The sequence below is a fragment of the Cuculus canorus genome, chromosome 9, assembly GCF_017976375.1.
Source record: "Cuculus canorus isolate bCucCan1 chromosome 9, bCucCan1.pri, whole genome shotgun sequence".
Classification (NCBI taxonomy): domain Eukaryota; kingdom Metazoa; phylum Chordata; class Aves; order Cuculiformes; family Cuculidae; genus Cuculus; species Cuculus canorus.
The window spans coordinates 25,288,291-25,312,622 of NC_071409.1; the positions used below are offsets into that span (position 1 = coordinate 25,288,291).

Below are 24,332 nucleotides of genomic sequence, written 5' to 3' on the forward strand. Positions count from 1 at the left end.
TATCCGTGGTGGTTTGCTGCCGAGGTCCTAGCGAAGGCACATGTTGGGGGCCAGGCATGTCAGCCCTGCAGGACACCGGCTCGGGGACGTCTGTGTCCAGCTGGTCATCCCATATCGGTGCAGAAGGCTGAGAGAGGTCCCTATATCCAGAGGGTCTACGAGAAACATCTTCTCCCACCACCCACCCTGCAAGCCACGCACAGGAGCCATTCTCCAAGCTACCCAGTGCCTCCATACCGCTCTGGGAGCTCCAGAAGGAAAGCCTTCTCCTAAGCTGTCGCTGCTGGAAAAGAAGTGTTTGATTTTCAATTGTCTGGAGGAAAGCCTTTCTAAACCAAAATGGGCTCACAGCTTCCAATGAGGCAGAAACAACTCCTTCATCCACATAAACAGCATTTATCAGCTCAGGACGGCTGAGGACAACTCAACAATGCCCATCCTGACTGCACTCAACACCGTTGCTTCCAGGAAGAACCGCAATGCACATTTCCCTTCCACAGACAGAACGTGGTTCACATGGTACTCCTGGAGTGACTCATTAAAGCTCTTCTGGGGTTGACTTATAGAATCATAGAATAGTTTGGGTTGGAAGGGATCTCAAAGCCCATCCATTCCCACCCTGTGCCATGGGCAGGGACACCTCCCACTGGCTCAGGCTGCTCCAAGCCCCATCCGACCTGGCCTGGAACACCTCCAGGGATGGGGCAGCCACCACTTCCCTGGGAAACCTGGGCCAGGGCCTCACCAGCCTTAAGGTGAAGAAATTCTTCCCTTTATAGATACTGGGTTTGGTGGATACAAGTCCAACCGAGTGAATGCGAACATCTGTAAGGGCTGCTAGTAACAAAGCCCGGCTGCTGGAAGGTATGTGGGAACACAACAGAGCCAGAGCTGGACAGCACCAGAGGAAGCTGCTGGCAAGTAAATATTGCTCAACATGACACCAGTACTGGGGAAAAACTGACAGAGTGGAATAACAGGAAGCTTAGTCATTTCTGGACAAAAAAAGCAAAGCGTATGTGAGAGGGGCAGGAGGAGAGCCCAGTGGCAAGCTGGAGCAGCCGTGCTGGGAGAGCCCGGAGAGCAGAGCTCAGCTCGCGGCACAGGCAGGGCAGAGCAGGGGACACACTCTGCTGCAGCCACCACGCTGGCCGGAGGAGCAGGTCTGTCCTGCCCAGGTGTCCCTGCAGGATGCCGGGCAGCTCTGCTCCAGCACACTCCTTGGGAATACAGCTGGATCTGCTGCATAGGCTCCTGTCATCCCCGGCTAGCTCAGCCCATGACTTGTGCTAATGACTGAAGTGAGCTGTGACCTGGCTAAACTCCATCCCCAGGTCCTCCTCTGTTGTCTTCAGCACAGAGAGCACCACACCTGCTCAGACTGGGACAGATAAGAAAATCCTAGGGGAAGCCAAGGAAGGCTGAAATACAGCACTTAGTATTTAAGGATATATTTAATTTTGAGCAATTACCATTAGCATTGAAACCCACTGCAGAACAGCTTCAGGTGAGTTAAGTATGACGGATGCAGCACAGGAAACCCACTGCCTTTCACGGGCAGCAATCCCTCAGCTCCATTAGGAACTGCCAAAGAATGGCACTGGAGATGAGCAGACGCTGCACGGGAGCTTGTGAACCACTGCCAAGGGCAGGACCCAGGTGGGCAGAGCACAGCCCAGCACACCAAAGCATAACCCTGGGGAACATTTTGCCAGTGTACGGAATAGCCCATTTCTGGTGGCTCTTGTAGAGCAGAAGGGTACTTCACAGAAGCCTCACAAGTGGGAAGAAATGTTGAAAATCAGGTGAGACTTCCCTGAGAGCGCTTTTCCACACCAAAAAGCGCTCTTCCTTACCTTTAAAAGATGGTTTGCACTGCTCGCTGATGGAGGGGTAATTTCACTGGATGTTAGCAAAGGGACCGTGTTAGAAAAACACAAGTTCAAAATTTTACTACATCATCTGGAGGGGCACGCATAGTGAGAGAGAAAGGCAGATTTAAAATAAGAGGCTAGATAAAGAAAGCAACCAAACCATGCCAAAATTAAGACAAGCTTCATTAATAATGCTTTTTACCGCTTAGGCAAGTGAGGGAAGAAGAGGATGCAATAAAGAAATGGTTCAGCAGCAGAGAAATGAGAAAACTTAACCAAGTTTACAGTTTAAAAATGACTATAATGAAAACCTGTCCATAAGTAATTCAGATTTCAGTGGCAAAAAAGAGAACCAGGGTTTGACATAGGGAGAAAGAGGGAGCATTTAAAGTCTTTAACAAAGAACAAGTATAAGCAAGCAAGAGTAGCAAAGGGAAAGTGTTGCGGGCAAATAAAGGCTGACACATCAGGTTTGTTTTAGTTAGCGAGTGTGTGCTAAGGCACAATAAAGTCTTCCTAACTGAATAAACAACCTGCCAGTCCTTACCGCTAACTGGGGCTGTGGCAAAGTCAAGAATCGTGGTATAGAGCTGGAGGTTCACTGGCCAGTGAACCCAAGCGGCAGAGCAACACATGAGCCCTCGCATAAAGCACCACTTCATGATGCATTTTGGGATGCACTTGTCATGTTTACTTGAAAAAAAAAAACCACAAACCCAAACACAGCCCTGAAGTGGTGTAATGGCTCCATTGAAAATCAAAAGGAGAGGACACTCCTCTCCGCAGGTACAAATGTACATGTTACAGCCACATCACGCGCGAGGCTGGCCTCACCTGGCAGGCACCACGCACAGTCTGTGCGTACGGCACGATGGGCATGGAGGGGCCCTCCGCAGACCGAAGGACCAGGGAATGCCATAGACACTGGCCCTTTTGGGCCTGCACTGCTGGTATCGCCCCAGGGCTGCCCAGCAGCGCAGGAAAGCCGTGGAAGCAGCTCCCTGGCCGTGGAGGAGTCGGCAGGGCTCCTCGGGGCACGGCGAGGGATGGCTGAGTCTGCCAGCCCAGACTGCTTCTGCCCAGCTCCGGCGGGATCACCCAATGCCACAGGCAAAGCTTTGTTTAATTCCCGATCTGTGGTGGCCCACGACAGCTCGCCATCACCACACATCACCCACCGACACCCGAGGCCCGGGCTCAGTCTAGTGTTCAGCCACCACACCCTCAGGTCAGGGTCTGGCTCCACCACCTACTCAATAACCATTAACACTGGGACACGGGAATGCTAGCAAAAACGGAAAGTTTCAACCCACACCGATGAAGACTCTCTTGCTCAGAGCTCTACACAACACCGTTCGAAGCAGAGGGGAATGGCAGGTGCTGCAGCAAAGCTGGACTCAACAGGCCCTGTATCAGCCACGGATTTATTTTTCATACAGCTTGGGAATAATTTCCTGCACTAAGTGCTTTCCAGGCCCCACAACACTGATATTGTAGATCAATATTTTACAAAGACAAAGCTGCATGACGGATGTATGCACTAATTAAACCTTAGCTAACAGGCAGTGCTGCTGTAATCTCACACGCCGTACCCCTTTTAGCTTTTACATCAGAAGGTTTGGCCTTGCTCACTTTCTAAGTAACACCAAACGACAATAAAACAACAGAACAAAAGATCCACTGTAAGTCACAGTGTGCAAATACAGATAGTATCAACATTGTCCATTCCAGTGCCGTGCAAATATAATTAAGGCTAAGAAAAAAACATCACTTGCTCTCAGGAGCACTTTATCTTCTCTCTGTTAAAGCCCCTGTATAAGCTTTACTATTAAAAATGCAATTCTTTGTTAGAGCAAATAGATACAAACATACACAGTGTATGTGTATGATCACAGTGTAGATCTGCACTGTTAAGACAAATCCAATGGTTCTCACACTCCAGGCCTCGTACAGCCCAGACAGTGCTGGGAACCCACGGAGCGCACCCCACAGCACCATCGGAGCAGGCTGGGAGCCCTCACACCACCAGGGACGGTGCCTGTCTGTCGCCTTGGCTCGTCCCCACATCCCCCTCCTGCTTCCAAGGGAAGGCTGCTCGCTGGCCTTGGAACCGTCCTGCAGCCCCAGCACGATTTTGAGATCCACGTGCTGTTCTCCTTGGAAAAGAGCCAGTGAAAGCCCGTGTGCGCTCAGAAACATGGCTGCAGGGTGAATATTTGGTATTAAAGCCTTGAAACTCTGTCAAAGTCACGTGTTGGGGGGAAAAAAGGCAATGATAGCTCAGTAAAGCTTATTAAATATGTGACAATGACATTAGAGGAGCAAAACTACACATAAACAGCAGAAACTGTTTTGTCATCACGTGTAAGGTCTTACAGAGCATCTGGGCTCCGAGGGAATGAAGAGGTGAAGATTAATCTGCCCTCGCTATTTTGCTTGACTGGCAGAACAGAAGAGGACAATGGACATGAATGGGTGGGAAACACAGATGGCAGGGTTTATTTTCCTAACTCTAAATAGTCACTAAATATGCCAAAATACTGCTTTGTGGTCAGAATTCCCTGCAATTGTTTATTTTAACATGGGCACTGACAATTGAAATGTCCTGTCACAAAAACAAACTGTGTAGGCAGAAGCAGCAGCTTTCCTCTGGATGAAGTTTGGCTCCCAGGCACTGTCAGGGCAGGGGCAGGAAGGTACAAAATCCAAATGCAATGGTGAAAACGAGGGGGCTGTACTTGTTTTACAGAAGCAACCTCTCTGTAGGAAGTGGCAGTTTAAGTTCGTTATAAGACATTTCAACAGTTCCACTACTTTTCCCGTATACAGCAAGAAAAAGAAAATGCAACCTCTGCAGATATTATCTGTAGGGCGTATAAACTCAAACCCAGGCCTATGACCTGAAGACATCAACACTCTCGCTTGAAGCGCTCAGCCACATAGCTGGTGGGCAATTGAAAATTTTCCATGTGTGGGAGCCAGCTGAACCGATGGAACAAAAAGTAACATTCAGAAGGAAGACCAGCGTATCATGACCTCATTTCAGAAGCACTTTTCCCCTAAGTTCAGCATGTGTGAAGCAAAATTGAAGTCACAGAGATGAGAGCATCAGCCTCACAGCTGGGTTGGAGGGCTGCTTTAAAGGGGTTTGCTCTTTTAGAGCCTGAATTCTCCTTTAATATATTTCACACAGATATATAAGGGAGGAAACAACTGATTTCTAAGTATTAAAAGGAAATTAAAACATTCCCCTCTTTTCCTCAACTTCTTTTCTTTAAAGTGAGACCAGATTGACTCTAAAAGCAGCAAAACAAGAAAGAAGTGAAACAGCAAAGGAAGACTTTTTACCCTCTAAACTCTCTACAATCAAACAAGTTCAAGCTGAAACTTTGCCACTCACTGCTGCCAAGCCCTAGAAGCCCCAGGAAAGTATTTCACAGGCTCCAGAGTCGCAGTGCTCCAAACAGCCAGTGCTGTTCCCCTGCACTGCGCTGGAGCTTCCATCCTGCTCCACCGCAGCACCTCCAAGGGTGCTGATGAAGGATAAGACACGGCTTCACTGGCACACACCTCTCTCCTCTTCCTCCTCATGGACAAAGCCAGTTTAACGTCAGGCTTCTCAGCAGTGCTGGTAATATTAATTTTCCCACCCTAAGAACGAGGGCTGAAGGCTGTCAGCTCCTGGCATAGAAGCAGGAGGAGGATGGAGAAGTGGAAGGAGAAGGATAGGACCAGAAGCTGAGATGAAAGAAAGGAGGAAGAAAGCTGGAGGAAGGACTGGCATTGCTGCCCAGGACTGCTCCCACCGCTGCTACAGGTGGTGACACACCACGCGCCATCCTCCTCCTCCTCCTCCTCAGGCTCTGCATTAACAACGGCAAGAACAGGGAGCAAGGAGGACCCCAACTGCTGATGCCTTCCTGATGCTTGGCCCCAGCAACAGAATCTGAACTTGTATTAGGCAGGCCCTTAAAAGCATCCTCTCCATCCAGCACTGAGAGTTTCTGCTTGGGAATGCAGGTCCCAGCCTCCAGCAGGCAAAGCACCTCCCACCCATCAGAGCACTGAAGCACACAACACCACTGGAAATCCCTGCCTTTCTCAGCTCCCAAGGGCCAAGACGTTCTTTTAAACCAAGTTAAGAAGCAGAAGCTGAACAGAGTGGTTTGTCAGGTGATCAAAACAGAACTTAAGTAGTCATTTAATAACATCGAACTACTTGTCATTTAAACAGAACAGAGAGGAAAGAACGAAGCCCCGACGGATGGTGCTGGACAAGTGCCCTTCTGCTGCACTCCAGACAATAATAAAACGCAGCGATGCTTTCCAAATTTTAAAAATTAAATATGGGTGTATTTTTAGCAACTGCTATTTTAAATTTGTTTAAGCACCAAGGAGAGCCTCGTAATTCTCAAAAGGTCTCTCCAGCTGCTGAAGGCGCCTTTTTAGATGCAGAATCAAAGTCAATACAGAAAATACAGCAGCCTGAACAAAACTTGGAGGAGCCACCTGGCATGGTTGCAGCAATTGCTGGGATAAACCACAGAAAGGCCAAGAATTCAAGAGACAGGACAAAATTAGCTGTGCCTAAGAATGCCGCCCCAGTGGTCCGGGGCCACTGCACAAGATCTGACACAAAAAAACTGAGACTGACCCTATAACTCGGGAACCAAGAGCCGGAGGGGAGAGACCAGAGGTGGGAATAGAACACGTTCTGTCTGTCACAGTGAGACAAGGCTCAACGCAATTGCTCTACTCAGTACGAGTGGATACACGTTCAAATAGAGACATAGCAAGAGCTGCTTAATTCCACACAAAGAAACCACACAATTTATACCTACAGAGGACGATTTTTTTGTTTTTAAACATCAGTTCAAGGAGGTTTTAAAACCAAATGAGAAATAATTCTCAAGACAGGCTTTTTCCCTGCCTTTTTAAAATCAGCATTTGAATAATTGTTCACAATTCAAAACTTTTAAAAGTAAAGTGAGCAACACCACACACAACTGTACTTTTGAACACGCATCTCTATTCAGAGTAACCAGGCACATAAAAATCCTTAAGCATCTACAGCTACTTTAATTAATGGCTTTTAGTGGTAGTGACTATAGAAAAAGCTCTGACCAGTAGCCTACAGATCCCTCTCCAGCCCAACAAAGCTGTGAGGTCCTGCTGCACAGAAATTTTACGGAAGAGGGCAACTAAATGATTGTAAGATAACAAGAATCCCTAAAAGACCTCTGAAGAAGGCAGAGTACATAAACTAGATTTTGACTCTGTGTACAATTGAAGTTTATTTCAGCTTTAGGAAAGTAATGTTCCAGGAAAGCTTTAAACACAGTAATCCATGACCTAATATACCAAATACGGTTGCCAAGACGTGGTTAGTTCTGCCTTCTCGCAATGGCATTCTTACCTTTGCCAGTCCATTTATGTTAGTGATACAAGAAGCCGTACCAGAAGCAAAAGGCAGTTGCATCACACTCTGCAGGCATTTAAATTTTGGTTTATATCTAGCCATATGTCTTTTTCCTCCATGTACACATCCAGATATTTCTTAAAAATCAGCCACTAGGCTGATTGCATGCAGAAAAGTTAACTTCTCACCAATGTTATCACGTTTCTATGCCTTTAGGTTTATTCTTCCTGAAGAGTTCCGTAAGATTCCTTGCAAATGTACCCTCTCTGCACAAACGCTTTCCCAAGTGAAAGCGCAGAAATGACAGCCCTGCGCCCACTGCTCATGACATTAAAACTAGGAATGTTCAAATAAGTTGTTCCAAACAACTTATTGTGGGAAAAAAAATTGTTTAAACCCTTCTAAACACTCTTCCTAGCAACATTTTAAAGGATTGTCCAGTCCTATATTGTTACAACCTTCGCTGGTGCCCTCAGGACAACGCAGGCAGTTTTACTTTCAGTGCAGTGAAAAGCTGAGTTGACTTAAGCTGAGTTAACTTTAGAGTACGGAGACTCTTTTAACTTGTGCTCCTGAGAGCTTATAATCACTTCCAAAAAAGCCAGTTTTAACTGAAGCTGCATGGTACTTCTGTTCAAAAAAATCCCTTTTCCCCTCCTGTCCAGTGCAGCCACAGAATAAGATCAAAATCCTTCGCTCTGGTCACAGCGTGCTCACCCTTTTGCTGCAGGTGCATTTTACCAGATTGCAGCTCCACACACAGTCATTTCTGTGCAACAAACACTTGGTCAAATGTGAAATTGCCCTGACCGACAAACCCTGACACCAGCCCTCCCAGCATCAACTGGAAAGATCTGAATCACAAATTACTTTTTTTCCTATGAAGCAATTCCTCACACTCCACTACCAAAAAGATTTTAAAGCACTTTACTTTGAAATAAAGCTGATATATGTAACCACGCGTATCCATCCATCCACTGACTGCATGCCTTGTGCAAGGAAAGGAAAGCATCTTACTCTGTTCCAGAGAACATCAGGGGCAGTCTCAGTGTTCAATAGAAACCTGGAATAGATAACAATAGACTAAATACTAAATACCCCCTGACTCTTCTGTTTCCCCTGTGGAGCATCTGTTTTAAGTGTGAAATCTTTAATCATTTAGTTTGACTAATCGGGGGTTTTACCTAACTCGTCTGCTTTTCCATGTGGTTACAATCCCTGCACAAATCCGAGCTCTCTCAACTCCGTTCACTGCAGGGAGGATTTCACCAGCCAAGCAAGGAGATGTCAATGCAAATGATCTTTTGAACATGTCCTACACCAGAAGGCTGAATTACAGGCACAATTTAGCACCAAAAGCTGGCTCTAAACTTGACTCTGCTCTTGAAGATGGGAAGTGACAGAAGAGCCAGCGGCCTCTCCAGCTCCAGCTTGCTCTGGGTGCACAACGTGCTCCAAAGCCAGAGCTGCCTGCAAAGACCAAGACAAAGCATAAGGGTTTTTTTTCCTCTCAGTATTTGTTTCACCTGAGCCAGTTCACAGGGAGTCCTGAAGTCCCAGAAAATGTTTCACTGTCTGTTGTCCTCAAAAGCCTTCAGTTAAAGGTGCCTTCTCCAATGCCTCTATTAACAAACGTGCACTGTTCCCAATGATGCTACGCAAGCTGCTACACACAGCTGAGGATCTGCTGAGTTCCGGAGAAGTGAACACCTCTCCAGGGGCCAGTCAAGGCTGGAAAAAGCCTTCTCAAAAAGAACATGCAACCCCTCCCTCACCTAGTACAGAAGACGAGGACCAAAATCCCTCAGGAATCCTGTCAGGGTAAAAGAATTCACTTCTGTAATGGATTGTCAGTTTCCTCAAGAAACCCATCCCTTTCTTCAAATGGTACTGTCTTCCTTTTTTGCTAACTCGCTGTACTATTTAGCCAAGTTAGGAATGGTTCAGAGGAATCTGGGGCTGCAGAGCGTCTTTCCAGGAACTTGACAGGACTTGAAGTGCTCTTGAGATGCAAGCTCGATCCAAAGCCACTACCCGAGCCAGCCTCTTCAAACCTTCCTACTAAAGCACCACCACTCCACAGCAGTCTTCAAGCTTCTAAAATATCAGCATTTTCCCATCAGAGCAGCACTACTGCTGCCAGCATCTTGTTTCGGAGCAACAAGAGAACCCTTTGGGATCTCCAGGGTTGAGAGTTGGCAGTCACTGGGGTGCAAAAGGCTGCTGAGTTCAGCATTTTCATCAACCAGGAGGTTCGTGCAGTGACTGCGATATAAAAAAAACCACAATCTGAGGACAGAGATCCCGTTTACCAGTGTAGAGGCAACATCCAAGAATGCCTCTACTCACTCTGAAGCAGGGTCATCACCTCTCGAGGCAGTGCCCACCAAACGCAATTCTGTTTCTCTATAACTGAGCAGATCTCAGCTGCAAGTGGGCACAGAGACACGCAGAAGACGGCACTCATCAGTTCTGCCCCAGTGCTGCCTCTCGGATGCCCTGCCACAGAGGGATAGGGGACGTGGCTGGGCAGGAGGCATGCACCACACCCCTGCCAGCCCCTGCAGGGATGGCACAGGGACAACTCCCTCTGGAGCTCCTGGAGCTCCCACCAGCACTGCCTGGATATGCAACTACTTTCCAGCACAGCTTCAAGCTGTGGTCCTTCAAGGTCTCCTGCACTGTTGCTACTAACGCAGTGGGACTTCGCAGAGCCACAGCATCCCACAGCTCACCATCACTGTGTGCAGCACTCCAGCACTGCTACACCTCGCAGATGAAGGTGCTGCATTAATTATTCCTCTTTAAAAAATTTACATTGTCAGAAGCTGATATTTTCCTCTATTTGATCAAAATCCTGGAGACGCTTCCAACTACCTCAGTGGGTACTTGTATCAGTTAAATGATTAGACATACTCTGGTGAAGAGGCTATGTCGTAAGTATTTCAACACATTCAAACATGAATCCCCCAAAAAATTATTTCCATAATCCCGTGTTTCAGCATGTTACAACCCAGTGTTTAATTAGATCTTATTTCAATAGCAGTAGCCCTTCAAGTAGTAGTGTGCGAATTAAGGAAAAAGACAGAATTCTGATCAGAATAAAAGCATGTCTTTTGCTATTTTGTATGGGAACTAATTTAAGTGCTGCTGTGCAGCCCTGGATGAAGAAACTAAAAGCCAGTATACCCCGCAATCAGGTAATGCTCACAGTCAGGCAAGCAGGGGCCAGCTGACACTGCCTCGGTGCTGCTGGGGATGGATTCAGCCCTACAAGGCCAATCCCTCGCGATGAAGGCTGCCCACAAGCACCCCAATTAGCACAGTCATAACAATAACATATATTGTTATGAAATAAAATTCATAACAGAATTAATATAAAAAATGCTTACATACAGTATTAAAAAAGTACATAGTTAGAGCTCTTGATTTTCCCACTTATCTTTCAAATAGGCAAACAGTTCAGTTCTCTGTCTGACATTTCTGCCTGGAATCAAAGTAGGTTCTTAACACTGCAGTCCCAAACCTTCACGCTATCAGTATCCAGGTCTTAAATCACCAGTAGGTAGCAAACTCAGTTTAATCCATCGCTTACAAGCTTCTGTGAGAAGCAGCTACACAGCAAAACCACCACTGATCAACTGAAGTCTTTAGCAGGCAATACTATGCAATATTGTCTAGGCTGCTTGTTGAAGGACTCAATCCATTTTCACTTTTCTGGAGTGTTCTCACTGTAAGCCCATCACACTAGACCCCGAAGCCTGCTAATAATGGGTAGGTAAACAAGACAAGAGACTCGGTGAGGTTGCTGCATATCCTTTAAAGACTAGAAAGATCACTCTTATTCCCCTAAAACAGCATGAGACAAGCCCAGGAGGGAGGAAACGCACAGCGAGGCAGTCAGAGAACAAAATGAAGCAATTAGCGTCCCTGAGATTACGCGCCGCCTGGGATCCTCTGTCTGCAGAACGGGAGAGCTGACTGGATGCCGCAGGCAGCGCTCCCTCCCTTGAAGGTGCTCCAGCCAGCACCAGCCCTCACGGTCTCCCTTTTGTTCATTCCAAAGTGAGATGAAGCAGAGAAAAGATATAGGATAGACAGGAATATATTTTAATTGCTCATCACTGAAGCCTTCTCTACCCCCAAGGCTGTGCCACTGAGTCCAGACCCCGACCAGCAGTGGGATGGTGCAGGGGCAGTGCCAGGAGCTGGATCCCAAGGCAAGAACCACTGGTGCGAAACAGGGAGAGCAGGTCCTCGGTTCTCCGATGAGCCCGGCCCCAAGCATCCATCACCAACTTACAAGAAAAAACAACTTCGTGCAGAAGGAAGCAGAAGAAAACAGATTAAAGAGGTGTCCATTACACATCACCCCAAAACAATCCAAGCTTTTCTCTTAACTGGTTTCTCAAATCTGACCAAATCATAGGAGGGCAATGGATTTGCCTTGGCTTTGAGAGTTCTTTTTGAGGAGTCTGGCCATCCTCCAATGTTGGACACGGCTCGGATGCAGGAGCTAGTCCTGCCTCCCTAGCAGCACCCAGGGCAGCACTGCCTAAGCGCTATCCCGTTGGGCTCACACAGCTATGCAGGCTCTATGGAGAAACATTAACACTTCGCCAAAGTCAAGAAAACAGATGTGATCATTCGGTCTCAAATGCCATTTGTTGCTTCCAACACATTTTGGAGTGAACCTCGGTAACAAGGCACCTGTATTCAGGCAAAGAGAGCAAGAGGCTTGGGGTCAATCCAGGCAGGAGAGAGGCCTTTCCAGCTGCTTGGGCTCTCATTTGAACGCTCGGGACAAACAACTGAATACTCCTTACATGAGGTTTTCTTATTTTATACCTCTTTTAAATTTTCCCACAAATTAGTTCAGCATTCTGCTGATGTGGACTGTACTGCAGAGTTCTTGACCGTACGTGACAGAAACCCACACTGGTTTCTATCGTGTCCAATCTCTGAAAAAAAGGACGGTGCAAACACTGTAATGCAATGTGTCTTTTTTTTTTTTTTCATTTCCTCCTGCAGAACTGAAACTGTAACGTGAACTCTGGACACCATAGTGAGCCACAACTCTTTGTCTCAGTATCCGATAAGCTTTCAAAATGCCATTTATAGTCGTGCAGAGGAATGCGCATGGTTTTGACTCTTTGTTTTTTTAATGCACTATTTGCCACTCAGCCTAGCAATCGCACCATTTTCCCCAATGTGTTTGCCGCTTTCCCTTCGCTTCCGCTGGAGCTCAGCCTACTGGCAGGCGCACAGCCTGAAGAGGAGAAAAATGGCAAATCAGATCTTAGGAATTCAAACACTGTTTATATTTTCATTTTTTTCCAAGGGTTACTGTTTTACGAGTTTCCTTGGAATCAGATGTCTGTCCATGTGCCTCCCATGCCGAACCGAACTTCTGCGCCCTCAATGCTGTGGTTGCCTCACACTCGAGTGATGCCATACAACACCCCAAAGTTACAACTACTAAAGAGTCATCTGCTAAAGCATTCTGTACTCATGTATCTGGATTTTTAATTCTGCCTTAATTAAAGGACTGCTAGAGCAAATGATCTGCCATTCTCACTTTATTAATTAAATACATTTATCACTATTTTCTTTTCTTTGTATTACAATAAGTAAGGTCTCTTCCTCTACTCTGCTCTGGTGAGATCTCACCTGGAGCTCTGCATTCAGTTCCGGAGTCCTTGGCACTCCATGAAGGAAGGACATGGACCTGTTGGAGTGAGTCCCGAGAAGGGTCACGAAGATGATGCAGGGGCTGGAGCCCCTCTGCTAGGAGGCCAAGCTGAGGGAGCTGGGGCTCCTGGAGACCTTAGAGCTGCCTTTTAGTACTGAAAGGGGCTCCAGGAAAGCTGGGGAGGGGGTCTTTATCAGGGAGGACGGAGACAGGATGAGGGGTAATGGTTTTAAGCTGAAAGAGGGGAGATTTAGCTTAGTTATTAGGAAGAAATGTTTTCCTGTGAGAGTCTCTAACACAAGCCACCAGACTTCAAACGCAGCCATCACCAGTGATAAGACCTGAACTTCTAGTCCCTACCTTTTTCTCAGAAGTTAAAAAAAGCAGAGAAATATGAACGCTCAAGCCTTTTGGGCTGTTCAAGAGCAGGAAAAAGCTTTTTACACTTCATCAGGACATCCAACTCAAGCATGAAGCAGCCCCCTCAGCAGGAGCGTAACTTCCGAGAGCAAAAATGTATTTGAAAGTCTCAGTACTCGTAGGGAACACAAGCTCCAAAGGAATAAACTGCGGTTCAGCCCAAATTCTGCATCTTTACCGAGTCCACCGAAATCTCATGAAGTTTAGATCACTGAGAACCAGCCCGTTGTGGATCACCCTGGTTTGCACCCTGTAGGAAGCCAGTGAGGAGGCACCGACCCCGAGCAGGGCTGACCACAGCCAGGCAGCACTACAGAAATGCCAGTCCCAGTCCACACCAGCCCTTGCCCATCTTCTTGCTCATTGTTTTTATACTTGCCAAAATATATGGCTAAGAAAGAGCACGTGGCAGCCAGAGGAGATGGTGCACAGGGACAAGCTGCAGGCAGGCTGGCTGGGTGGCCTCAGCACATCTGCAGCCTCCCACGAGACTTGCATTTGACATCTATCTCCCCGTTGTGAAGACATCTTTATCTCAGTTTTCAGGAAACGTCAGATGACTCATCTATCGGAACATCTGATTAAGGTAATGTAATTTCAAAAATGAATCCTACTTAAGCGCATTTTTTCCAAGCAAAAAAAAAAAAGAAGAAAAATGTTTTTAAATTACACTAAAAATCTAATATCTGTTGCAATCTGGTTTCCCGATTGAGGAACTCACAAGCTTATTTTTGCTGTAGACAGTTTAACAGGATTTTAGGCATCCAAATTTAGGAAAAAAAATCCTACGGCATTCAAACAACGCAGAGCCAGAGCTGGAGCTGATTCAGCCACTCAAGCTCACAATTTGAATATACTACATAACCATTCTCATTTTAAAATGATCCTCCCAATATCTAAGGGCTGGATTATCGCACAGGCATTTATCCTGATTAATGTACTTCCCTAGGGACAGCCTTCCAGGTTTCGTTAGGACTAATTACGAAGCAGTGAATTCAACAGAGGGATGATAAAGTCTTGCTCTGATTGACGTGGCCCTGACCTCCTCCTTGCACCGCTCGCCGAGGTCACAGACACGTGTCTGCCTTCCTTTTTCTCGCCAACGTTCCTCATGGCCACGGAACAACGGCTGCTTGTTACCAATCCAGAATTAAGAAAGACTTGGTAAGGCGTGTGCAGGGTTCGTGTTTCCCAACAAACGGCTCGTGGCCAGTGATCAGCGCCATGGTTCCACGCGCAGCCCTTGCCAACAACAGCACCTGCAACCCAACATGGAGCAGATGCCCCTCTCCTTTTGCTCCAGGCCTACAAATACAGGTTTTGCTTTCATCTCACAGGGAGGGGAAAAACAAAGCTCAAAGTTCTCCTTCTGAAATCTATTTTTACCTCCAAGAAGCAGCCTAGATGAGGCGCACTTCCTTGCGTCCGCGCGCTCCGTTCTTGCACAGCATCTGCGGCAGACACCTGGGCCAGAGGCCAGTGCTGGAGAGCACTGCCATTTCACAGGGTCCTCTCAGAGGGGATTTGCTTTGCCTGTTGATGTTCTAAATATAGGCAGGCTGGCCGGCCATCTCCAGCCCCGGAACAGGTGTTCCCGTTGGGAGCTGCGGCTCCTGCAGCACTAACACACACCTGCCTGGTGTCGGCGAATACACGTGTCTTCTAAGACTGAGCGAGTGAGTGATGTAAAGCAAAACTCAGTGATTAAATATCTGTCTAACATCCAAGAGACAATGCAGGAATAGCTGTTTAACTAACACTACTATTCATATACTTATAAGAAATCAAGTATTTTAATATTAAGCTAAATTTTAAGGGGTATTGGTATTTTAGTGAAGGGTGAGAACGTTACATCCACACTGAGTTACTGAAATATTAAACAACACTTTTGAATGCTAAACTATTAACTAACTTTAAAGGCTCTGCAAAGACCTGATATAACACTTCCCTAAATCACTTTTGCACAACATCTATAGGTGCTGATAGTGTGGAAAACATAATAAAGAAAGTAACGGGTGCTGGTTTGGCTCCACACACACAAAAATTCACCAAGATCTGAAACAAAATCCACACTGAGAAATTGCTTTTCTGCCATGGGGACTGGACAGGGAATTCACTGGAGGCATAGATTCTGTATTCTGTTTATCAAAGGTATTCTCATACATTACAGAAGCTATTTAACTAGGGAAAACCAAATAACCAAACAGAGGTGTCCAGGAGCACCTCTCCCTGCTCTAGTGGTGACAGCAAGGTGATCCTGTCCTGCTTCCCGTTCCGCAGCGAGGGGATCCCCCAGGTCTCCCAGGAGTCTCTCCAGCACACAGCACTTGGAGTGAGCACCTCAGCCCCATGGAAACCTCTCAGTATGAACACAGGTAAACACACCTGGTAAGTAGTGTGATCCTAAACAGCAGCCTCCTTCGCAGCTTACAACTTGGCTCCTGCACTGGCTTTACACAGGCAACAGCGGACTCTTCCATAGAGTATTGTGAAGCAATGTAATAATGCTGTCAAGTCACCTGCCGCTATAATCCACAGACCTTGCAGCTCTTTACAAAGGTGATAATAATCTCCTCCATTAAAAGAGGAAATGGAAGAGCCCTGCTGACGGCAAGAGAAGAGCCAGTAGTATCGCCAGGGACAGGGCAATGCGGTTGGTCCCTGGCTTGTCCCTCGTCCAGGCACCAGCCCACACTGCTGCTCTCAGGGCCCTTCCAGTGACCAGGGACAGCAGAAACCTGAGCGGAGGATGCAATCCACAGTGAGCTCAGGTGGTGCCTCCCATAGCGAAGGAAATTCACATCCAATTAACTCTGGTGTTTGTGCCAGCCTTGTCTGTTGGGTCCTTGCTCAGAGAAGTGCAAGGCCAGCAGGGTTAAGGCTGCTGCAGCTGCCGTGCGATCAAATACCAGCACAGTGGAAAAATCAAACCGGGGATACCAAAGGTACTACTTCACCGGCCAACAGCTCTTCACTCTCACACCCTCTTCCAGGTTTACAGCTCCACAGCCAGGCCCGCATTTCCATCAAGTATGCCGCCATGGGCACAGTGCTAAGGGCACAACAGGGTGCAGCACACCACCACGATGAGGTGCAGCGCAATGACACCCCAGCACGGTGGCCACGGCAGCACCTGCAGCACAGCACCCTCGCAGCTGGCCTGTGCCACGCCACACCACGCCTTGCCACGACGACGAAGCACCAGGCAGGCTCACCTGGGCGGTGGCCACCTGGGCAGGAGGCCCCAGGCCACTCCACCACCAAGGGCAAAGCCTCAGAGCTGGGACTCCCCATCAGTGTCAGCTGCTCCTGGCACCGCTCCGAACTCCAATGCTTTTTGAATGTGCAAAAACATTTTAATTCCACATTCTAAAATTATTATTTCTTCCCGCACATACATCATAATTACTGCAATTTCTAAATAAACATAGAAACAAAAATATTTCAGTATCGCCAAGATAAACCACAGCTGGGGGTGATGGGGCTGGGTATTTCAGGCCCAAGAGCATTTCGAATGTTCATCCTTTACCCTGATCTAACACAAAACGTGTTTTGAAACTCAGGGATGTTGCAGGATTTATATAAAACTGTGATAAACCTGCTGGCTGCCCAGCTCCCACGCAATCAGGGCCTGGCTGCACAGGCGACCTGCAGTAGCTGCTAACAGCTACAACCGCCTCCCCCGAGCGCGTCTCTGCCGTAAGCCAGCTCCACACGCTCAGGCTCTGCTCAGCTGCCCGGGATTTGGTCCCAGGAAGAGAAAATTACACTGTAGAAAATCTGACAGGCGTATTTCTGTTTCCTAACTTTTTGATTTTTTTTTTTCTTTGACTCTACTAAACCAATTCTGCACTATTTGTTGGATGAGTATTTGAAATGTAAACAATTATTTAATTAATAAAAAATGTAGGGAAAGCACTGGGATCTACACATTTAACACCTATGACCGAAACTACTGCAACAGTAAAACAGCAGCTATATATTCACAGCACCTAACTTGGATATAGCTCCTAAAAATCAGAGGGAGGCTGCACCCTCCCTGATAGATCCTGCTTACACGTCTAGAGGCACCTTGTCTCCCACTGAGTGTTGTCCTTTCCTTAAGCAAGTGCATTTGTGAAAAAGACGGGATAACCACAGCAGTCCCAGACACAGAAATACAAGCAGGGTGCTCTCAGACATCCAAATAACCCGGGGAGGAAAACACTCTTCTAAGATTCACCATCAGCTGTTCAGAGACACCAACAACCGCTGGTAGTTGCGAGAAGGAAACAAATCATCATATTGCTTACGTGGTTTGTGCTATTAAAAACAAAGAATCCTTACAGTGACTTTGCTGTTTCTACGTGAAGCGCCCTTTATTCCAGCTACTGGCAGAGAATAATTTAGAGGCAAGGAACCAGCCATACCGGAGGATCTGAGCCCTGCCAGGCATATTTTCCCTTCAACCCCGCTATCCTTTCCCTGAGGAAAACAGCAAAACAAATCAACAAGCATCAATAAAATAGAAGCAGCAAAACATCCCGCTGCTGGCAGGCAGTAATTGCTCCCTTTCGGGCTCCAGGGTTTCTCTGGCTACAACTGCTTCTTTCATTAACCGTATATCCTTGAAAATAATATAACAGTTACTCACTTTCAATGAATCAAAGCAGGCGATTACGCGTCCGTTTTCAACTTGGCAGCTTTTCGATGGGTGTGCAAATTTACATTCCGTGTCTGGTCGTGAGCAAGTCCCCCTTTGGAACTCCCTACACACTTCCAGCGTTAGCCATTTTGTGTCCCGAATTGGCGTGACACTAACAGCCATCTTTAGATTTTACAGGTAGTTAAAATTCCCAATGAAACGGACAAACAAGTAGCCGAACCGATAAATCGGAAATGATGAAAGTGCCACCTCCAAAATACCTTTTCTTTCCCCCCCCACCCCGGCTCCCTATTTTAAAAGTATGTATCAAACAGGGTGGCCACAACCTCAAGGATGTGCCACCAGGAGTTCGAAGCGTGATATTTTGGTGGCCAGAGGTCTCGCCCTCAAATTGCCGGCAGGGTCAACGTTACGCTGTACGGCCCGAACCAGCCTCCTGCGCTCAGCAACCCATCCTGAGAGCCAGCCGGAGCCCAGAGTGCAAGCAGGAAAACGTGGCAGGCCCGGGGACACTGGAAATTCCAAATCTGCTGTCAAGAAAGTTGTCGGGAAGGGAATCTCCACGCAGCCGAACCGCACGAGGGGCTTTGCGGTGCAATCGGGATCGATTAGTTTGGCATAGAGAGATGCAGCAGTTTAGAGCAACGATCGATATTGGGTGTGTATATATATATTTTTTTTTTTTTTCCTCCTCTCCTGGGTTTTCGGGCAGCAGGGCTCTGACCTTCCCAGCAAACTTTTGGGTGCTGTAAGCGGCTGGCTGGGTCCTGCGCTGTCCTCGCAGTCTTAGCTTGGCAGCAAGCAAGGCAAAAAGCAGCGGCTGCTCTAGAAGCGGGTCCCAAGCAGCAGAGACGTCAGGGAAAGGCACTTCTTAGTACCAACCTGTAGAGAGAAGAGACACGTTACAGTCAGCGGGCGGCGTCCCGGCGGTGCTGGCCGCTGCCGCCCCGCGCAGGGCACTCACGCCAGCCCGGGGCCGCTTCCCCGTGCCGAGCCAGGCATGATGGCGAGCGGGCCAATCGCAGGCGGCCTTGCAGCCACACTCCGGGCGGGAAGCCAATGGCGGGGGCCGTCTTATGAAAGGAAGGTCGCGCCTGTCAGACGCGCTGGAGGCGCTGCCCCGAGCGGCGCCCGCGCCACGGGGCTCCCCGCCCGCCCCACGACGAGCGTGTGCGCCCGGGCGCGGCCCGACATGCGGAGAGCGGGCGGGGCGCGGCGGGAGGAGAGCGGCGAAGGGGCGGGGCGAGGGGGCGGGGCTTGACGGGCAGAGCGCGGGGATTGGGAGGAAGGCGCTAAGGGGTGTGGTTTACTGTGGGGCGGAGCGTGGTGTTTGGGCGGGGCCTGCGAAGGGGGCGTGGTTCAGCGGGCGGAGACTGATTGGGCGGAGCGTGGCGAAAGGAGGCGTGGTTTAGCGGGCGGAGCGTAGTTAGGGGCGTGGTTTAATGAGCGGGGAGTGACGATAGGGCGGGGCTTGGTGGGCGGAGCGTGGTGATAGGGTGGAGCGTGGTGAAGGGGGCATGTTATAGCGGTAGGGTGTGGCCAATGGGGCGTGGTTTAGCGAGTAGTGGGGTGTTCGGGTGGAGCACGGTGAAGGGGTGTGGCTTGGTGGGCGGAGGCAGGGGGCGTGGCTTTAGCAGACAGAGAGGGGTGAAGGGCAGGGCATGCTGAGGGGGCGGGGCTTGGCAGGCAGAACGTGGTGAAGGGTTGGGGCGTGGTGATCAGGTGGGGCACTAAGGGGGCGTGGCTTAGCGGGCCGAGCGTGGTGGTTGGGTGGGCAGTGTGAAGGGGCGGGGCTATGAGGGGCGGGGCGGGGTAGGGATCCGCCCTCCACCTGCCCCACTCTCTCATAGAACCATTGGAGTGGAAAGGACCTTTGAGACCATCGAGTCCAACCATGCCTGTCCACTTTGAAACCACATCCCTGAGCACCTCATGCACCCGTCTGTGAAACCCCTCCAGGGTGGCAAGGAAGGTGGAGAGAGTTGGGGCAGTACAGCCTGGAGAAGAGAAGGCTCCAGGGAGGCCTTAGAGCAGCTTCCAGTGCTGAAAGGGGCTCCAGGAAAGCTGGGGAGGGGCTTTTTCCTGGAGTGATGGGATGAGAAGGAATGGCTTTAAATTGAAAGGGGAAGACTGAAATTAGACATTAGGCAGAAATTCTTCACAATGAAGGTGGGAAGGCCCTGGCCCAGGTTGCCCCATGAAGTGGTGGCTGCCCCATCCCTGGAGAGGTTCCAGGCCAGGTTGGATGGGGCTTGGAGCCCCTGATCCAATGGGAGGTGTCCCTGCCCATGGCAGGGGGACCGGACAGGCTTTAAGGTCCCTTCCAACTCAAACCATTCTATGGAGACTCAATCACCTCTTTGGGCAGCCTCTTCCAATGCCCAGTAACGTTTCCAGTGAATAAAGTTTCCCAGATGTCCAATCCGAACCTGCCCTGGTGCTACCTGAGGCCATTCCCTCTCATCCTATCACCTCTCACTTGGGAGCAGCGCTCAGCACCCACCTCACCACAACCTCCCTTCAGGCAGTTGCAGACAGCAATGACGTCTCCCCTCAGCTTCCTTTTCTCCAGGCGAAACAGCCCCAAATCCCTCAGCCACCCCTCACAGGTGGAACTTCCTCTGCTCCAGTTTGTGCCCCGTGTCCCTTGTCCTGTCACTGGGCACCACTGAACAGAGTTTGGTCCCATCCTCCCGGCCCCCATCTGTCAGATACTGATCAGCATTGATGAGATCCTCTTAGCCTTCTCTTCTCCAGGCTGCACCGACCTAGGACTCCAACCCTTTCCTCACGAGAGAGATGCTCCGCTGCCCTCATTATCTGCAACGCCCAGCTTTGACATAGAACTCTGGTTCCACATGTCTATAACTCTAAATCTATTATGACTCTTGTCCCAGCCTGCAGATCTCAAAAGAGCAGCCTGGAGTTCAAAGCAGCTGTGCTCATGACATACTGTGGGACAACATCGCAGCAAGTGAGCAACACAGACAATGGGAATTCTCCTGCCCGCCTGCTTTGAGGGGATTTTTCACATCCCATCTTTCTAAAGTCACTGCTTCACGATTTTTGTATTTCCCACTGCCCAAAGCAGTGTCACCGGCACTGTCATCAGAAACACCTCCTGGGAAGTGACACTGGTCAGCATGGATGCAAACCAACAGATGAGGAAAATCCACAAAGAGTCTATTTCCAGGGACTAAGTGATTAGAGCAACAAACTGCGGGAGAAGCAAAGCACACCCAACGCAGCTAATAAGATTATAACAGGCACTGTGGGTTCCTTGCCAGGACATTTCTAATCATGGCCACATATTTAATCCCTGCTAGCAGGTGACATAACTGCTTGCAAGCACAAGTTAACAGTCAGGTGTCTTCTTGGTAAACACAGACATTCATTTGCTTCAAGTGCCTAAAACTGAGAAGTCGGAGTCATCGGTGCCAGCACTCCGTACAGGTCAGCACCCCGGGATACAGCAGAGACCCCGGTCTTGCAAAGTCACTCTGCAAAAAGTGCTCAAACAAATATGTGTGGTTGTCTCCCCCCTGCAACGCTACCCAGCTGGGATGGGTAAGCACCAAGAGATCTGAAAGACTCATGGCAGACTCATGCACCAAGCCCTCATGATGCCACCTGCCCACAGCCACGTGCCAGCAGATCCGCTTGGGCACCATGGTGGGACCTGCTCCAGGCATCTCCAGCCACCTCGTGCAGGACTGCCCTTCACATTAGGGACCTTTCCAGAGCCTGAAAGGCATCACCTGGCCTCCAGCCAAGGCACTCTTGTCCTCCACCAGCACAAATAACAGATATATCTACTTCCTCCCACCATCCCTCCTGCACAGCCCAAAATGAGGACTTTGGAGTGTTACTTTGTCATGAATGTTTATTCCCTGTAAGACCCTTGGGAGAGGGTGATGCCAACACAGGTGGTCAGAGCTTTCTACAAAGCCATGAAACAGCTCTAAGCAGGGATTGCCTCCCGCTCATCCACTTAGTGTACCATCCATACCAAGCGCTGATTTTTCCAATACCAAGAAGAGTTAGAGCACCAATTGATATACTTTAAATGCTAAAGCCAAAGGAAGTTAAAGGCCACGTTTTCAAACCAAGATATTTAATTTCACTCTCATTACAAGAGTAATCATCCCTATCAAGGAAAGAAAGACAGCATGAAGGGAAACAGATGAAAACTGTCTTTTGTGCTCACATACAGCAAAAAGAGTAATATTCCTGGTAAAACTCAGGGAACTATGTTGTATTCCTAGCTTTGTAACAAGTTTATGTGAAGTCAGACTAACCACCTACTCACAAAGAAATCCTGAAGAGAAACCTGCTCCTGTTGAGGCCACTGACAGATCTGTAACTGCATTAAACAACGCTGAGTTTCACCCTTCGTTCTTTAGGTTGCCAGTTACAAAAAGGAAAGAATTCCTCCAAGGAGCTGTGATGCCCCAAAGGTAAATCTTCCGCATGTGAAGAAATGCCAGAGGTATATTTTGTCTGTGCCGTTACTTGAAGAAAATTGTTTTGTCAGAATTTGTTATCTACCTGAAAACATAGTCAGAAATGTCAGCTTTAAAAATAGCCTGCTAGCAAAACTCAAAACTGACTTCAGACCAGAGGTGTATCTTCAATAGCTCCAATAAATAAAGGAAGATGTTAGCATAGAATTTTCCTCTCACTTCCGAAATTTTCTTGTGATATTGCAAGTCAATAAGGAGCACCCCCTAAGCCACAAAGACTACAGGATATCGCTGTCTGCACAACCAGCAGATATAAAGATGTCTCTGTTTGAGCCGTCTCTGCTAAACTAAGAAAGACTGCAACAAATCCGGGGGAGGAACCATAGTGGGAGGACACGAAAGGAGTTGAGTTGATTTTAAATGATCTTTTATTAATTTAATTAAATTTCTTTGGGGGTTGGCAGTTCCTAGACTCCACCTCATAGACCATTCTGTATTATCGAGGCTGCTCTTAATCCACTGAGGGGCTGAAGTTCACCTTTTGAAATGTGACAGTATGTGCTACGTGTCTCGAGGCTGCTGCAACACTGGTTTGGACAAAGCACACCCTTGCCTTCACCCATCAGTGGGAATAGAAGGAAAATGAAGCTAAAAATATTGAAAACAAATTATAAAGTTATTCTTGGAAAAGACAAAAGAGAGAAATAACACTGAGAAGTCAATTCCTTAAGAGAGGCGACTTAGTTGTCTGCTGAGCAGGTTTCTGAGAAGAGACCGCCTCCCAAATCTAAGGAAATGTCATCGGGAAATGCCTGAGAAACCGAAACCAACACAGAAAGGACTATAATTATGTTTTTTAAGTTCAGATTAAATATGTCCTCTTATTGCTATAATAAAACGAGGTACAGAAGGGTTAAAGATAGGTTTTTCCTCCTTTTCTCATTGCAATCTTTGACAGAAAAGTAAGATCTCCAACCAGGAGCATCTTCACTGCACCAGGACTCTTCCCCAGAGGCCGTGGTTTTTACTCTGCCTGTAACTGGCGTTGAAGGACATCCCTGTTTTCTCTGTGTTCGTACACACGTCTCAGAGAAATTAAGACGTCTGAAGTTGGACAGGCAAAAAGCACAACACTAAAGAAGAACATGGCAGTAAAGAATGCTATTTTTATGCTTACAGAAAGTAGAAGCTGGAAACACCAGCCTCAATGACATGAGAACTGTCAGCAAGAACAGATAATTACACAACGTGAATCTAGCCTCATGACAATGACTCTAATGAGACAGCAAATGGAAGAAAATCAATATCCCAATTACACTGACAATACAGCCTCAAAGCTTGAAATTGCCAAACGGCTGTCTTTTAAATAAAGAAATACAAAAATTACTGATACCTCTGCCAAATTCAAAGTTTACCAATAATTCCTCCCAACATAAAATTTGGAAAAGATAAAGCAATTACTTCATGGCACAACTGGGGGGTATAATTATAGCCTTGTCACAAAAATTAAGCAGAAACAATGAGCTAATTAACTTCTGGCCGCTTAACAGTGAAGGATTGGTTAAAGAAAAATATTCTTTAGGAAACTACCGCTGAACAAACCGAATTTTCTCGTCCTCTAGCTCTGTAGGAACTGTATCCACTATACCCATGCGACAGCATGGAAAAGCAAAAAGATCTCTCTATCTTGTCTTTTCACATATATCGAGAATAAGCAGAGTGTAAAAGCACAGAACAGTCAACTCTGAAAGGGAATACCCTGGAGATGCGGTTCACAGCCCCACAGGCCAACAATTGGTGACACAAAACAGCTTGGTAA

General features: G+C 47.9%; 1 protein-coding gene and 1 long non-coding RNA gene across 13 annotated transcripts in view; one reads left to right on the forward strand and one right to left on the reverse strand.

The window, feature by feature from the left end:
• MBNL1 (muscleblind like splicing regulator 1) overlaps window positions 1–24,332 on the reverse strand; it is a 103,046-nt gene that overhangs the window by 52,554 nt on the left and 26,160 nt on the right. For 8 of the 12 annotated variants that reach the window (XM_054075035.1, XM_054075041.1, XM_054075037.1 and 5 more), the window contains exon 2: window positions 18,039–18,932. The exons of 2 other annotated variants lie outside the window; for them this stretch is intronic. In XM_054075035.1, coding sequence (XP_053931010.1) covers window positions 18,039–18,212 — 174 coding nt within the window. In that variant the 5' untranslated portion in view covers window positions 18,213–18,932. Of the gene's footprint in view, window positions 1–18,038; window positions 19,263–24,332 lie in introns of those variants that run through there. 2 more of the 12 variants (XM_054075034.1, XM_054075043.1) reach the window with 2 other exon arrangements.
• On the forward strand, window positions 13,195–18,024 carry LOC128853089 (uncharacterized). Its single transcript, XR_008451328.1, has 3 exons — window positions 13,195–13,991; window positions 15,686–15,793; window positions 16,399–18,024. It is a non-coding gene; the product is annotated as an uncharacterized LOC128853089 (long non-coding RNA).